This window comes from Sebastes fasciatus, chromosome 17 (genome assembly GCF_043250625.1).
Source record: "Sebastes fasciatus isolate fSebFas1 chromosome 17, fSebFas1.pri, whole genome shotgun sequence".
Lineage (NCBI taxonomy): Eukaryota > Metazoa > Chordata > Actinopteri > Perciformes > Sebastidae > Sebastes > Sebastes fasciatus.
This window is the reverse complement of record NC_133811.1, coordinates 26,195,835-26,211,932: the sequence shown is the minus strand read 5'-3', so window position 1 is coordinate 26,211,932 and position 16,098 is coordinate 26,195,835. Positions and strand designations below refer to the sequence as shown.

Sequence of the window (16,098 nt, the reverse complement as noted above, 5' to 3'; positions counted from 1 at the left end):
CAGGCTGAGAAGTAAATTCCTGCACACATATACTTGAGACTTAAATTGAGTAATTTATATGCAAAAAAAAAAACATATATTTAAGAAACATATACAGAAATAAATATGAAAATAAATGAAAATGCTTATAATTAGTTATTATTTTATTATTATTTTATATTTTAATATTTGTCTTTATATTTCCACATTTACTTTCTTATTCTTTTACAGATTAATTATTTTTTTTTTTTTGGCACTCCTATGACTCCATACTCCTTGAAGACTTGTAATTTGTTTCACAATTTCTACTAAATGTTGGCATGAAAAACAGTTAATCAGTGCTTTTATGACCCTTTCATTTAAAGTTTTGAAATAATATGAATCAAACTATAGAGCATGAGTATTAGATATATGACCATCTTTTGATATTTGGATGAAAAACAGGAAAGCTTGTTTGATATTTAGAAAGCAAAAAAAGTTATTGGAGAAAGGTCTTGTAAACTAAAGGTAGTTGGAGTCATCTTCTGCCCAAAGTGATTACATGGACGATGAGTCATGACATGTCTGTGTTTAGTGCAGCTTTATGAATTTGCCTTTTAATTGTACAACAATTGTATAAAAGTAGTCTCGGTAATGAATCACTCTTCTGTGAAAAGAGTCTTGCATGCTTATGAAGACACCAAAAGACTGAACTTATTGGTTAGATTTATATTTATTGAAATATAGATTAGATGAAGCTGACATCAATATTTGGTGTCAGGCCGTGAGGCTGACGGAGAAGTCCGTTTACTGGTTCTTCTGAGTGAAGGACTCCCACAGAACGGTCAGCCGAGCCTGCAGATCCTGAGTGGTGGCGTCCAGCTTGGCCTTCAGCTCCTCTACTCTTTGAGCCAGGTTCTGCTGGATCTCCCGGGTTTTCTCGGTCATCTGGGTCTTAAAGCTCTGGGTCAGGGGGACCACAGTCTTCTGAAACTCCTCCAGGCTCTGCTCCATCTTCTTCTTCATCTCCTCGGTGAAGGGGATCATCTGGGCCTGCATCTCGGCCACGCTCTTCCCCAGCTGCGCCTTCATCTCCTGGCTCTTCTGCAGCATGACGGCCTTCAGGGCCTTGGGATCCATGGTCTCGGCGTAGGGGGTCGTTTCCTTCTTCAGCTCCTCCACCTGCCTGTGGAGCTGCGCCACCATCTCCGCGGCGAAGGGCTGCATGTTAGTCCTCATGGCGGTCAGATCCTTCTTCAGACGGGCCTTCAGCTGCTCGGCCTGCTCGGAAAACTGAGTTGTGAAGTCCTGGGTCAGAGGAGCCATCTGAGCCTGCAGAGCAGCGACGTACAGGTTCACTGTGTCAGAGCTCTGAGAGATCATGGTGCTGATAGACACAGGAGAGAAAACAGTTATTAACTAGAAACATATACTATATTTATAATGTCGTGAAGCTTCTTTATCACTCTTACTTCACTTCCTGTCTGAACTGATTCAGAGTGAGTGTTTCTTGAGAGACGAAGTCCCGGAAAGCATCTCTCACCAAATCCAGATTGTTCCTGGGCGGATCCTGCCACAGGATGTTGGCATTGCAAACTGTGGATAAAAGATTTAGCAGATTTAGTATAGAACCAAAACATTTATTCAACTATATATATATTTATTTCAAAGAGAAAATTCACTCACCAGAGACAAGCGCGAGAACCACAAGTACCTTCATGATTGATTCTGTTGGATAAAGAAATTAGATTAACAATTGAAAAACATGTAAAAATCTGAAACTTATTTAAGTCATGAAGTGTTTTAATAATAATAATAATAAAATATGTTACCTGACAGAGGCAGCTTCTTTGCTCTGAGTCTGGTAACTTGTGTTGTTTCAGACGCCTGTTAAGAGCTTTTATAGTCGTATTGAAGGGTAAAGTCCTTCTCTGGTTGCCCCGCTGAACAGATTCTTGTCACTGCTGCCACTCTACGTCATAATTTAAGTGTCATCGCCTTAATCGCCCTGTGATACTGGCATCAGAATGGGATGAGTAATGGTTTATATCACTAAAACAGTGTCACGTACGGCAGTTACACAGCAGACAGTGGACGAAAGGGGTATTCAAAACCTTTAAAGTATAGTAGCAAATAACTCTCATTTGAATATAGCAAATAAATGTGCAGAAAATTTCACTTAAAGCAGCAGTAGGCAGGGTGGAGCAAATATGATTAAAGTTATTTTTATAAAACGGTCACTATATCCTGACAGTGAGAGAAAATCATGTGCCTCTGTGTCCTCCGGTGCTCCTAACGGCATCTGCAAGATTTCACAGACCGGAGGAAAATAACCAATCAGAGCCGAGCTGGAGGCTTGCCGTCTCTGAGCAGCTGTCAATCACTCACAAACTCCGATCAAACGGTCAAACTAGGCAGCGCTGATCAAATATTAATCAATATTCTGTTACTGTAATGACTATTTCTCACCTCAAATGTTTTCAGAAACATCTTGTAGTGCACTGTTTAGCTGTAAAATTAGAAAGTTTTTGATCAGGTAGCCATGTTGAGATCAGTTGAGGAAATACCAAGCACCGCCCACCAGCCGAAGCACAGCCAATAGGAACGCTCTCTCTCTCTGAAATGACCTGTAATTGGCCAAAGTCTCCTGTCACCGGCTAGATTTTTTAAACCCTTAAAACAGAGCCATAAATTACACTTGAATTACAATATACTGAAAGATTATTATGGATTTTTTGCCCAATGATGCCAAAAATATATACTGCCACTTTAACCTGTGACAGATTATTACCTGTATTTTTTCTGCCGCTGAAGGGAGTGTAGTCTGACTTTACCCTGCAGGGTCTTTCAAAATGTTTTCACAGCAGATTTATTGTCTTTCAATTGTCCCTGGTAGATTTATTGTTGTTGATGTAAGCGGGACATTGAACTATTGCGTTTGAAGTTCCACAGTAGTGTTTTTGGGTCCACTTTTTTTTTTAACTGTATATTAATGATTTAAAGACAGTCTTTGTTTGATTGTGCTTTACTATTGTCTTATAAAGAATACAGAAATAGAGAAGCTATACTTTTTTTAGATCTAAAAGGACACTCAAACGGACCTCAGAGTTTACAGATGGGGAAACATTAAAGGTATGATATGCAAGAATTAAAGCTGCGGCGGGTAGATCGATATGTGTGTTTACTCTGTGCCTCTTAAGTTATAATGGAGTAATCAAGAGAAACAATGCAGGACTTGTACTGCAACAGAGTGATATAATAACAGCCTCCTTATCTTATTTATCTTATCTGCTGACATTCTTTACTCCTGAGTGTCACCGTGTTTACACATGTTACATAAGAGTGACTTCAATCATGTCTCCTGAGTGTCTTTCCACTAATTACAATTACACATGATATTAAATAATGGGATTATAATGTTATATTATATATTATATACTATGCTATATATTCTTTTTTTACTTTTTAGCCATGCAAGCAGCGTGGCTAAAAAATAGAAATATCTCAACAGAATGGATTGCCTTGGAATTTTCTACAGACATTCATGGTCACCAGAGGATGATGCTATGCTTCTGTAACGCGCTGTTGGTCAGGACGACGTTATCAGCTGTAAACGCTGTATGAGAGTAGTGGAGATCGGCGACCGTGAGCTAGCCAGTGGGGCGCGCTCCTATGCACTAAAAACACACACGGCCGGCCCGGCTACGTCATCAAAGCACGGAGAAACTTGTGTTACTACACACACAGAGGGAGAGAGACTTCATTCTCTGCTCAGGTAGACATTACTCCTCTAGGGGAGGAACATCAACTATCGGATGGATTGTCATGAAATGTGGTGATCCTCTGACTTTTCTTCTAGCGCCATCAACATTTAATTCGTCCAGTATTTTGTTTTATGACTTAATACCTTTTTTACACCAAAAACAGTTTTTTCCCATCAAAGTACATTTTCTGCATGTCAGGAATAATGAATGTTAGGTCAAAGCAAATTTATCCAGGTCTAAAAAAAGATATGATACATGTTGGTGATTTACTAAAGATATAACACCATGTTAATCCCTTCGCTGAAGATTAGCCTGAATTGCTAAACTGGGCCACCTTTGTATTCAAGGAAAAGGATGAGGCATCTTTTCCACTGAGTGATGTGCTGAAGGAGCTACCTCAACCTCAAAAGGCTGGAGGAACTGCAAGGAGGGAGCAACAGTTCATATTTCACTGCAACCTTGACGACTGGAATATTGTCGAATATTGAATGATATTTTGATTGTTCAATGGTCTTGAAACTCACAGGTGGTTTGTTCTCACAAGTTCATAACTGTGAAACTGTTTGTTAACACACTTATGCTGAGGTTTAAACTTAAAAACTCAGATGTTCAGTTTACCCCACGATGGCTCAACTTACCCACTGACTCGGATCAACTTACCCCTTACCTGGGGCAAGTTGAGCCACAGGAGCACTTTTTTTGGGAAGGTCATTTTTTCCAGACAGCTTTGTGATGGATGCATGCTGATCATTTCATTTGATAGGAGAGATCCTGAATTTAAGGTTCAAGTTTTCATTCTGCTTCTGTCTCATTTTTCCTAACCTCGAGGACAGCATAAGTAAAAACTGGCTCATCTTACCCCACTCTCCCCTATATCTCTACATAGCAAATAGTTGTTTGCTGCTATATTAACGCTCTGGATATCGTATAAAGCACCTTTAAGTAAAATGTCTCAAAGAAAACATCAACTATCGGATGGATTGTCATGAAATGTGGTGATCCTCTGACTTTTCTTCTAGCGCCATCAACATTTAATTCGTCCAGTATTTTGTTTTATGACTTAATACCTTTTTTACACCAAAAACAGTTTTTTCCCTATCAAAGTACATTTTCTGCATGTCAGGAATAATGAATGTTAGGTCAAAGCAAATTTATCCAGGTCTAAAAAAAGATATGATACATGTTGGTGATTTACTAAAGATATAACACCATGTTAATCCCTTCGCTGAAGATTAGCCTGAATTGCTAAACTGGGCCATTTTTTCCAAAATGGTAGCTATGGGGCAAAGTGAGCCAAAGGCTATGGGGTAAGTTGAGCCACTGGCTCACTAATATTCTACTATTATTCCGAGCCACTGGCTCAACTTACCCCACCATAAATTAACCAAATTAATTCTCTGATGTATAAAATGGTATTACTGTTGAGTGTTACACAACTTGGTTTGATTTTTTTATGTGTTAACCTTTATAGAAGAGGGAGATAAAGGAAGTAAAAACAGGTGGTTATAGTGGAACAGCAGAGGCAAAGAGGGTCCTCACAGAGGAGGTAGAGAAGGAGCTTGCAGACCATATCAAGAAGCTGGCTGAACAGTTCCACGGCCTTACTCCAAAGAAATGCTGTGAACTGGCATTGGAATTGGCAGAAAGAACAACCTTCCTGTCCCCAACAACTGGAAAGAGCAGGGTTTAGCAGGTAGGCCTAGGTCAAACCAAAGACCAAGACGAAAATCACAGCGTACAGCAGTTCTGAGGAGAGTGTGATGCCATCCCATTTGATGACACTTCTGAGCATGAGAGTTCTAATGATGAGAGAAGTGAATCAGACATCTCAGATCTGTCAGTTGGTGACTTTGTCATAGTAAACTTTGTATCCAAAGGCAGAAGCTACCATTACATTGGCTTGGTTGAGAGCCTGGAGGGCAACGAAGTGAGTGCAAGATTTCTCAGAAGAATCCGGGGGAACACTTGACGTGAGAAGCCCACCTTTGTATTCAAGGAAAAGGATGAGGCATCTTTTCCACTGAGTGATGTGCTGAAGGAGCTACCTCAACCTCAAAAGGCTGGAGGAACTGCAAGGAGGGAGCAACAGTTCATATTTCACTGCAACCTTGACGACTGGAATATTGTCGAATATTGAATGATATTTTGATTGTTCAATGGTCTTGAAACTCACAGGTGGTTTGTTCTCACAAGTTCATAACTGTGAAACTGTTTGTTAACACACTTATGCTGAGGTTTAAACTTAAAAACTCAGATGTTCAGTTTACCCCACGATGGCTCAACTTACCCACTGACTCGGATCAACTTACCCCTTACCTGGGGCAAGTTGAGCCACAGGAGCACTTTTTTTGGGAAGGTCATTTTTTCCAGACAGCTTTGTGATGGATGCATGCTGATCATTTCATTTGATAGGAGAGATCCTGAATTTAAGGTTCAAGTTTTCATTCTGCTTCTGTCTCATTTTTCCTAACCTCGAGGACAGCATAAGTAAAAACTGGCTCATCTTACCCCACTCTCCCCTATATCTCTACATAGCAAATAGTTGTTTGCTGCTATATTAACGCTCTGGATATCGTATAAAGCACCTTTAAGTAAAATGTCTCAAAGAAAACATCAACTATCGGATGGATTGTCATGAAATGTGGTGATCCTCTGACTTTTCTTCTAGCGCCATCAACATTTAATTCGTCCAGTATTTTGTTTTATGACTTAATACCTTTTTTACACCAAAAACAGTTTTTTCCCTATCAAAGTACATTTTCTGCATGTCAGGAATAATGAATGTTAGGTCAAAGCAAATTTATCCAGGTCTAAAAAAAGATATGATACATGTTGGTGATTTACTAAAGATATAACACCATGTTAATCCCTTCGCTGAAGATTAGCCTGAATTGCTAAACTGGGCCATTTTTTCCAAAATGGTAGCTATGGGGCAAAGTGAGCCAAAGGCTATGGGGTAAGTTGAGCCACTGGCTCACTAATATTCTACTATTATTCCGAGCCACTGGCTCAACTTACCCCACCATAAATTAACCAAATTAATTCTCTGATGTATAAAATGGTATTACTGTTGAGTGTTACACAACTTGGTTTGATTTTTTTATGTGTTAACCTTTATAGAAGAGGGAGATAAAGGAAGTAAAAACAGGTGGTTATAGTGGAACAGCAGAGGCAAAGAGGGTCCTCACAGAGGAGGTAGAGAAGGAGCTTGCAGACCATATCAAGAAGCTGGCTGAACAGTTCCACGGCCTTACTCCAAAGAAATGCTGTGAACTGGCATTGGAATTGGCAGAAAGAACAACCTTCCTGTCCCCAACAACTGGAAAGAGCAGGGTTTAGCAGGTAGGCCTAGGTCAAACCAAAGACCAAGACGAAAATCACAGCGTACAGCAGTTCTGAGGAGAGTGTGATGCCATCCCATTTGATGACACTTCTGAGCATGAGAGTTCTAATGATGAGAGAAGTGAATCAGACATCTCAGATCTGTCAGTTGGTGACTTTGTCATAGTAAACTTTGTATCCAAAGGCAGAAGCTACCATTACATTGGCTTGGTTGAGAGCCTGGAGGGCAACGAAGTGAGTGCAAGATTTCTCAGAAGAATCCGGGGGAACACTTGACGTGAGAAGCCCACCTTTGTATTCAAGGAAAAGGATGAGGCATCTTTTCCACTGAGTGATGTGCTGAAGGAGCTACCTCAACCTCAAAAGGCTGGAGGAACTGCAAGGAGGGAGCAACAGTTCATATTTCACTGCAACCTTGACGACTGGAATATTGTCGAATATTGAATGATATTTTGATTGTTCAATGGTCTTGAAACTCACAGGTGGTTTGTTCTCACAAGTTCATAACTGTGAAACTGTTTGTTAACACACTTATGCTGAGGTTTAAACTTAAAAACTCAGATGTTCAGTTTACCCCACGATGGCTCAACTTACCCACTGACTCGGATCAACTTACCCCTTACCTGGGGCAAGTTGAGCCACAGGAGCACTTTTTTTGGGAAGGTCATTTTTTCCAGACAGCTTTGTGATGGATGCATGCTGATCATTTCATTTGATAGGAGAGATCCTGAATTTAAGGTTCAAGTTTTCATTCTGCTTCTGTCTCATTTTTCCTAACCTCGAGGACAGCATAAGTAAAAACTGGCTCATCTTACCCCACTCTCCCCTATATCTCTACATAGCAAATAGTTGTTTGCTGCTATATTAACGCTCTGGATATCGTATAAAGCACCTTTAAGTAAAATGTCTCAAAGAAAACATCAACTATCGGATGGATTGTCATGAAATGTGGTGATCCTCTGACTTTTCTTCTAGCGCCATCAACATTTAATTCGTCCAGTATTTTGTTTTATGACTTAATACCTGCAAAACTAATGACATTCCCGTCAGCTTCAGCTGAACTTTACTGTGTTTAGTCCCGATTCGCAAATCTAAGCATGCTAACACGCTAAACTAAAACTGATGAACATGGTAAACATTATACCTGCTAAACACCAGCATGTTGGCATTGTCATTGTGAAGATGTTAGCACGCTAACAGTGGCATTTAGCTCAAGTACAGCCTCACAGAGCTGCTAGCATGGCTGTGTAGACTCTTTTTTAAAGTTATTTTAATATTATTGTCAATTACAATTTTCTATAATAAATATAAGTACTATAAGTATAATTAATGTTTAAAAAAATATTGATTGTTAATTTAAGTGTATTTGTCATTTTATAGGAAATAAAGCTTTCTCTCAGAACTAGGACATAAAACCTAAGACCTATAACTTAATCTGTATATACAGTGTGTATATATAACTATATATACACACTGTATATATATATATATATATATATATATATATATATATATATATACACACAGTATATATGTATACTGTATATAGTTATATTATATATATGGATATATAAAAAAACTAATAAATGCTGTCAAATTGAAACTATATAGTTTCAGTTTGACAGCGTTTATTCGTTTTTTTTCTAATGATAGACCCAGAAAGTATCACATAATGACATCAATCATACATCAATTAATATTATTGTATTATTATAATTACTAAATAAAAACCAAATATCTCTTGCTCTGAAAGATGTATAATGACACGTACATGAGGTTTCATCAGACAGTGGTGATGTGGTCTTGTACATGTTACATCGGTTAGACTTGACTGAGCGGCGGGTTATCGACCCGCAGACCGACCTCACAGAACGGACAGACTCACCGTGGACGAGCAGACTATGCCATGTACAACACTGTGTGTCCCATCACTTCAATCCGTCTCTCCATTAGGCCATTATCACGTTATTGGTTTCATCAAATGAAGGTTATAATGTAAATGTAATGCATTTAATCCTGTAAGATTAATCGGCCTGAATGATCAGAAGTGAAACTACTGATGTGATTGGTCGGGAATTTGTTGACTCTCGACTCAAACCAATAGGCTGTAGAAAGACGTAACACATTAAGAGACATTACAGAATTACAGAGCTCTTTGTTTTTGTCATTGAGTTCAGTGCCTGTCGCTCCGGTCTTGAATTCTATTCTCGTTTTGTTTTTTTTACTGTAAAGTCTGTCTTGGCGTGCGGTGAATGAAATCGTTGTGCTTGTTTAAAGAGGATTTATTGGTTACAGACATGTTTACCAGCTATCAGGGGGGAGTGTACTGTACTGCATGTCACGTTAACAATCCATCACTTGTTTTATTGCCTTTTTTATGTTACATACATATGGAACAGTATACATATGGCCTGTATATACCTCTTGGAAACTGATAAATACCATTTCTTACAAAAGAAAACTGCACGTCTTTGGTCGTTTCCTTCAGTCCGTCTCGTCTCTGCTGGAGTGTGATTTCATATGAATTTCTTAAGGAGTGCTCAAGTCAGTTGATTCCAGATACCTCAGAACATGGAGATTATAAACCCTAAAACTGTGTCAAATGAGTACAATTCTGACTAAATATTATGTGTCACCCCTACCAACTATAATAAATGAGATTCAGGTACAGTTGCAGTTTTGTCAGTGGTCACAAATCACTTTATCTGTTGCCTTTTATGGAGTCATAGGTGGGCCATAAAAAAAATAATAAATCTGTAAAAGAATAAGGAAATAACAAATAAAATAATAATTGTAAGCATTTTCATTCATTTTCATATTTATTTCTGTATATATTTTTAAAACTATATATTTTTTTGCATTTAAATTACTCTATGCCTTCTGTATTTTTTTGTATTATTTATTTTTATATAATGTAATTTATTCGTATCCCTTTTCATTTCCTTATTCTTTCCCCTATTACTATTCCTTGAAGGGCCAAGCTGTCAATCAGCTGGTTTTGGGCAAACCTTCCTGCCCAGGCTGAGAAGTAAATTCCTGCACACATATACTTGAGACTTAAATTGAGTAATTTATATGCAAAAAAAAAAACATATATTTAAGAAACATATACAGAAATAAATATGAAAATAAATGAAAATGCTTATAATTAGTTATTATTTTATTATTATTTTATATTTTAATATTTGTCTTTATATTTCCACATTTACTTTCTTATTCTTTTACAGATTAATTATTTTTTTTTTTTTGGCACTCCTATGACTCCATACTCCTTGAAGACTTGTAATTTGTTTCACAATTTCTACTAAATGTTGGCATGAAAAACAGTTAATCAGTGCTTTTATGACCCTTTCATTTAAAGTTTTGAAATAATATGAATCAAACTATAGAGCATGAGTATTAGATATATGACCATCTTTTGATATTTGGATGAAAAACAGGAAAGCTTGTTTGATATTTAGAAAGCAAAAAAAGTTATTGGAGAAAGGTCTTGTAAACTAAAGGTAGTTGGAGTCATCTTCTGCCCAAAGTGATTACATGGACGATGAGTCATGACATGTCTGTGTTTAGTGCAGCTTTATGAATTTGCCTTTTAATTGTACAACAATTGTATAAAAGTAGTCTCGGTAATGAATCACTCTTCTGTGAAAAGAGTCTTGCATGCTTATGAAGACACCAAAAGACTGAACTTATTGGTTAGATTTATATTTATTGAAATATAGATTAGATGAAGCTGACATCAATATTTGGTGTCAGGCCGTGAGGCTGACGGAGAAGTCCGTTTACTGGTTCTTCTGAGTGAAGGACTCCCACAGAACGGTCAGCCGAGCCTGCAGATCCTGAGTGGTGGCGTCCAGCTTGGCCTTCAGCTCCTCTACTCTTTGAGCCAGGTTCTGCTGGATCTCCCGGGTTTTCTCGGTCATCTGGGTCTTAAAGCTCTGGGTCAGGGGGACCACAGTCTTCTGAAACTCCTCCAGGCTCTGCTCCATCTTCTTCTTCATCTCCTCGGTGAAGGGGATCATCTGGGCCTGCATCTCGGCCACGCTCTTCCCCAGCTGCGCCTTCATCTCCTGGCTCTTCTGCAGCATGACGGCCTTCAGGGCCTTGGGATCCATGGTCTCGGCGTAGGGGGTCGTTTCCTTCTTCAGCTCCTCCACCTGCCTGTGGAGCTGCGCCACCATCTCCGCGGCGAAGGGCTGCATGTTAGTCCTCATGGCGGTCAGATCCTTCTTCAGACGGGCCTTCAGCTGCTCGGCCTGCTCGGAAAACTGAGTTGTGAAGTCCTGGGTCAGAGGAGCCATCTGAGCCTGCAGAGCAGCGACGTACAGGTTCACTGTGTCAGAGCTCTGAGAGATCATGGTGCTGATAGACACAGGAGAGAAAACAGTTATTAACTAGAAACATATACTATATTTATAATGTCGTGAAGCTTCTTTATCACTCTTACTTCACTTCCTGTCTGAACTGATTCAGAGTGAGTGTTTCTTGAGAGACGAAGTCCCGGAAAGCATCTCTCACCAAATCCAGATTGTTCCTGGGCGGATCCTGCCACAGGATGTTGGCATTGCAAACTGTGGATAAAAGATTTAGCAGATTTAGTATAGAACCAAAACATTTATTCAACTATATATATATTTATTTCAAAGAGAAAATTCACTCACCAGAGACAAGCGCGAGAACCACAAGTACCTTCATGATTGATTCTGTTGGATAAAGAAATTAGATTAACAATTGAAAAACATGTAAAAATCTGAAACTTATTTAAGTCATGAAGTGTTTTAATAATAATAATAATAAAATATGTTACCTGACAGAGGCAGCTTCTTTGCTCTGAGTCTGGTAACTTGTGTTGTTTCAGACGCCTGTTAAGAGCTTTTATAGTCGTATTGAAGGGTAAAGTCCTTCTCTGGTTGCCCCGCTGAACAGATTCTTGTCACTGCTGCCACTCTACGTCATAATTTAAGTGTCATCGCCTTAATCGCCCTGTGATACTGGCATCAGAATGGGATGAGTAATGGTTTATATCACTAAAACAGTGTCACGTACGGCAGTTACACAGCAGACAGTGGACGAAAGGGGTATTCAAAACCTTTAAAGTATAGTAGCAAATAACTCTCATTTGAATATAGCAAATAAATGTGCAGAAAATTTCACTTAAAGCAGCAGTAGGCAGGGTGGAGCAAATATGATTAAAGTTATTTTTATAAAACGGTCACTATATCCTGACAGTGAGAGAAAATCATGTGCCTCTGTGTCCTCCGGTGCTCCTAACGGCATCTGCAAGATTTCACAGACCGGAGGAAAATAACCAATCAGAGCCGAGCTGGAGGCTTGCCGTCTCTGAGCAGCTGTCAATCACTCACAAACTCCGATCAAACGGTCAAACTAGGCAGCGCTGATCAAATATTAATCAATATTCTGTTACTGTAATGACTATTTCTCACCTCAAATGTTTTCAGAAACATCTTGTAGTGCACTGTTTAGCTGTAAAATTAGAAAGTTTTTGATCAGGTAGCCATGTTGAGATCAGTTGAGGAAATACCAAGCACCGCCCACCAGCCGAAGCACAGCCAATAGGAACGCTCTCTCTCTCTGAAATGACCTGTAATTGGCCAAAGTCTCCCGTCACCGGCTAGATTTTTTAAACCCTGAAAACAGAGCCATAAATTACACTTGAATTACAATATACTGAAAGATTATTATGGATTTTTTGCCCAATGATGCCAAAAATATATACTGCCACTTTAACCTGTGACAGATTATTACCTGTATTTTTTCTGCCGCTGAAGGGAGTGTAGTCTGACTTTACCCTGCAGGGTCTTTCAAAATGTTTTCACAGCAGATTTATTGTCTTTCAATTGTCCCTGGTAGATTTATTGTTGTTGATGTAAGCGGGACATTGAACTATTGAGTTTGAAGTTCCACAGTAGTGTTTTTGGGTCCACTTTTTTTTTTAACTGTATATTAATGATTTAAAGACAGTCTTTGTTTGATTGTGCTTTACTATTGTCTTATAAAGAATACAGAAATAGAGAAGCTATACTTTTTTTAGATCTAAAAGGACACTCAGAGTTTACAGATGGGGAAACATTAAAGGTATGATATGCAAGAATTAAAGCTGCGGCGGGTAGATCGATATGTGTGTTTACTCTGTGCCTCTTAAGTTATAATGGAGTAATCAAGAGAAACAATGCAGGACTTGTACTGCAACAGAGTGATATAATAACAGCCTCCTTATCTTATTTATCTTATCTGCTGACATTCTTTACTCCTGAGTGTCACCGTGTTTACACATGTTACATAAGAGTGACTTCAATCATGTCTCCTGAGTGTCTTTCCACTAATTACAATTACACATGATATTAAATAATGGGATTATAATGTTATATTATATATTATATACTATGCTATATATTCTTTTTTTACTTTTTAGCCATGCAAGCAGCGTGGCTAAAAAATAGAAATATCTCAACAGAATGGATTGCCTTGGAATTTTCTACAGACATTCATGGTCACCAGAGGATGATGCTATGCTTCTGTAACGCGCTGTTGGTCAGGACGACGTTATCAGCTGTAAACGCTGTATGAGAGTAGTGGAGATCGGCGACCGTGAGCTAGCCAGTGGGGCGCGCTCCTATGCACTAAAAACACACACGGCCGGCCCGGCTACGTCATCAAAGCACGGAGAAACTTGTGTTACTACACACACAGAGGGAGAGAGACTTCATTCTCTGCTCAGGTAGACATTACTCCTCTAGGGGAGGAACATCAACTATCGGATGGATTGTCATGAAATGTGGTGATCCTCTGACTTTTCTTCTAGCGCCATCAACATTTAATTCGTCCAGTATTTTGTTTTATGACTTAATACCTTTTTTACACCAAAAACAGTTTTTTCCCTATCAAAGTACATTTTCTGCATGTCAGGAATAATGAATGTTTGGTCAAAGCAAATTTATCCAGGTCTAAAAAAAGATTTGATACATGTTGGTGATTTACTAAAGGTATAACACCATGTTAATCCCTTCGCTAAAGATTAGCCTGAATTGCTAAACTGGGCCATTTTTTCCAAAATGGTAGCTATGGGGCAAAGTGAGCCAAAGGCTATGGGGTAAGTTGAGCCACTGGCTCACTAATATTCTACTATTATTCCGAGCCACTGGCTCAACTTACCCCACCATAAATTAACCAAATTAATTCTCTGATGTATAAAATGGTATTACTGTTGAGTGTTACACAACTTGGTTTGATTTTTTTATGTGTTAACCTTTATAGAAGAGGGAGATAAAGGAAGTTAAAACAGGTGGTTATAGTGGAACAGCAGAGGCAAAGAGGGTCCTCACAGAGGAGGTAGAGAAGGAGCTTGCAGACCATATCAAGAAGCTGGCTGAACAGTTCCACGGCCTTACTCCAAAGAAATGCTGTGAACTGGCATTGGAATTGGCAGAAAGAACAACCTTCCTGTCCCCAACAACTGGAAAGAGCAGGGTTTAGCAGGTAGGCCTAGGTCAAACCAAAGACCAAGACGAAAATCACAGCGTACAGCAGTTCTGAGGAGAGTGTGATGCCATCCCATTTGATGACACTTCTGAGCATGAGAGTTCTAATGATGAGAGAAGTGAATCAGACATCTCAGATCTGTCAGTTGGTGACTTTGTCATAGTAAACTTTGTATCCAAAGGCAGAAGCTACCATTACATTGGCTTGGTTGAGAGCCTGGAGGGCAACGAAGTGAGTGCAAGATTTCTCAGAAGAATCCGGGGGAACACTTGACGTGAGAAGCCCACCTTTGTATTCAAGGAAAAGGATGAGGCATCTTTTCCACTGAGTGATGTGCTGAAGGAGCTACCTCAACCTCAAAAGGCTGGAGGAACTGCAAGGAGGGAGCAACAGTTCATATTTCACTGCAACCTTGACGACTGGAATATAGTCGAATATTGAATGATATTTTGATTGTTCAATGGTCTTGAAACTCACAGGTGGTTTGTTCTCACAAGTTCATAACTGTGAAACTGTTTGTTAACACACTTATGCTGAGGTTTAAACTTAAAAACTCAGATGTTCAGTTTACCCCACGATGGCTCAACTTACCCACTGACTCGGATCAACTTACCCCTTACCTGGGGCAAGTTGAGCCACAGGAGCACTTTTTTTGGGAAGGTCATTTTTTCCAGACAGCTTTGTGATGGATGCATGCTGATCATTTCATTTGATAGGAGAGATCCTGAATTTAAGGTTCAAGTTTTCATTCTGCTTCTGTCTCATTTTTCCTAACCTCGAGGACAGCATAAGTAAAAACTGGCTCATCTTACCCCACTCTCCCCTATATCTCTACATAGCAAATAGTTGTTTGCTGCTATATTAACGCTCTGGATATCGTATAAAGCACCTTTAAGTAAAATGTCTCAAAGAAAACATCAACTATCGGATGGATTGTCATGAAATGTGGTGATCCTCTGACTTTTCTTCTAGCGCCATCAACATTTAATTCGTCCAGTATTTTGTTTTATGACTTAATACCTTTTTTACACCAAAAACAGTTTTTTCCCTATCAAAGTACATTTTCTGCATGTCAGGAATAATGAATGTTAGGTCAAAGCAAATTTATCCAGGTCTAAAAAAAGATATGATACATGTTGGTGATTTACTAAAGATATAACACCATGTTAATCCCTTCGCTGAAGATTAGCCTGAATTGCTAAACTGGGCCATTTTTTCCAAAATGGTAGCTATGGGGCAAAGTGAGCCAAAGGCTATGGGGTAAGTTGAGCCACTGGCTCACTAATATTCTACTATTATTCCGAGCCACTGGCTCAACTTACCCCACCATAAATTAACCAAATTAATTCTCTGATGTATAAAATGGTATTACTGTTGAGTGTTACACAACTTGGTTTGATTTTTTTATGTGTTAACCTTTATAGAAGAGGGAGATAAAGGAAGTAAAAACAGGTGGTTATAGTGGAACAGCAGAGGCAAAGAGGGTCCTCACAGAGGAGGTAGAGAAGGAGCTTGCAGACCATATCAAGAAGCT

General features: G+C 39.0%; 2 protein-coding genes across 2 annotated transcripts; both read right to left on the bottom strand.

Moving 5' to 3' along the window:
• Positions 1-672: 672 nt before the first annotated feature.
• On the bottom strand, positions 673-1,827 carry LOC141754694 (uncharacterized). Its single transcript, XM_074613939.1, has 4 exons — positions 1,791-1,827; positions 1,645-1,686; positions 1,431-1,554; positions 673-1,345 (listed from the first exon to the last, which is right to left on the bottom strand). Exons 2-4 carry the CDS (start codon positions 1,676-1,678, stop codon positions 766-768), a joined length of 738 nt encoding a protein of 245 aa, XP_074470040.1. The 5' UTR covers positions 1,679-1,686; positions 1,791-1,827; the 3' UTR covers positions 673-765.
• Positions 1,828-10,753: 8,926 nt separating this feature from the next.
• LOC141754669 (uncharacterized) lies at positions 10,754-11,908 on the bottom strand. The gene is made up of 4 exons (XM_074613914.1): positions 11,872-11,908; positions 11,726-11,767; positions 11,512-11,635; positions 10,754-11,426 (listed from the first exon to the last, which is right to left on the bottom strand). Exons 2-4 carry the CDS (start codon positions 11,757-11,759, stop codon positions 10,847-10,849), a joined length of 738 nt encoding a protein of 245 aa, XP_074470015.1. The 5' UTR covers positions 11,760-11,767; positions 11,872-11,908; the 3' UTR covers positions 10,754-10,846.
• Between the last annotated feature and the right edge of the window lie 4,190 nt (positions 11,909-16,098).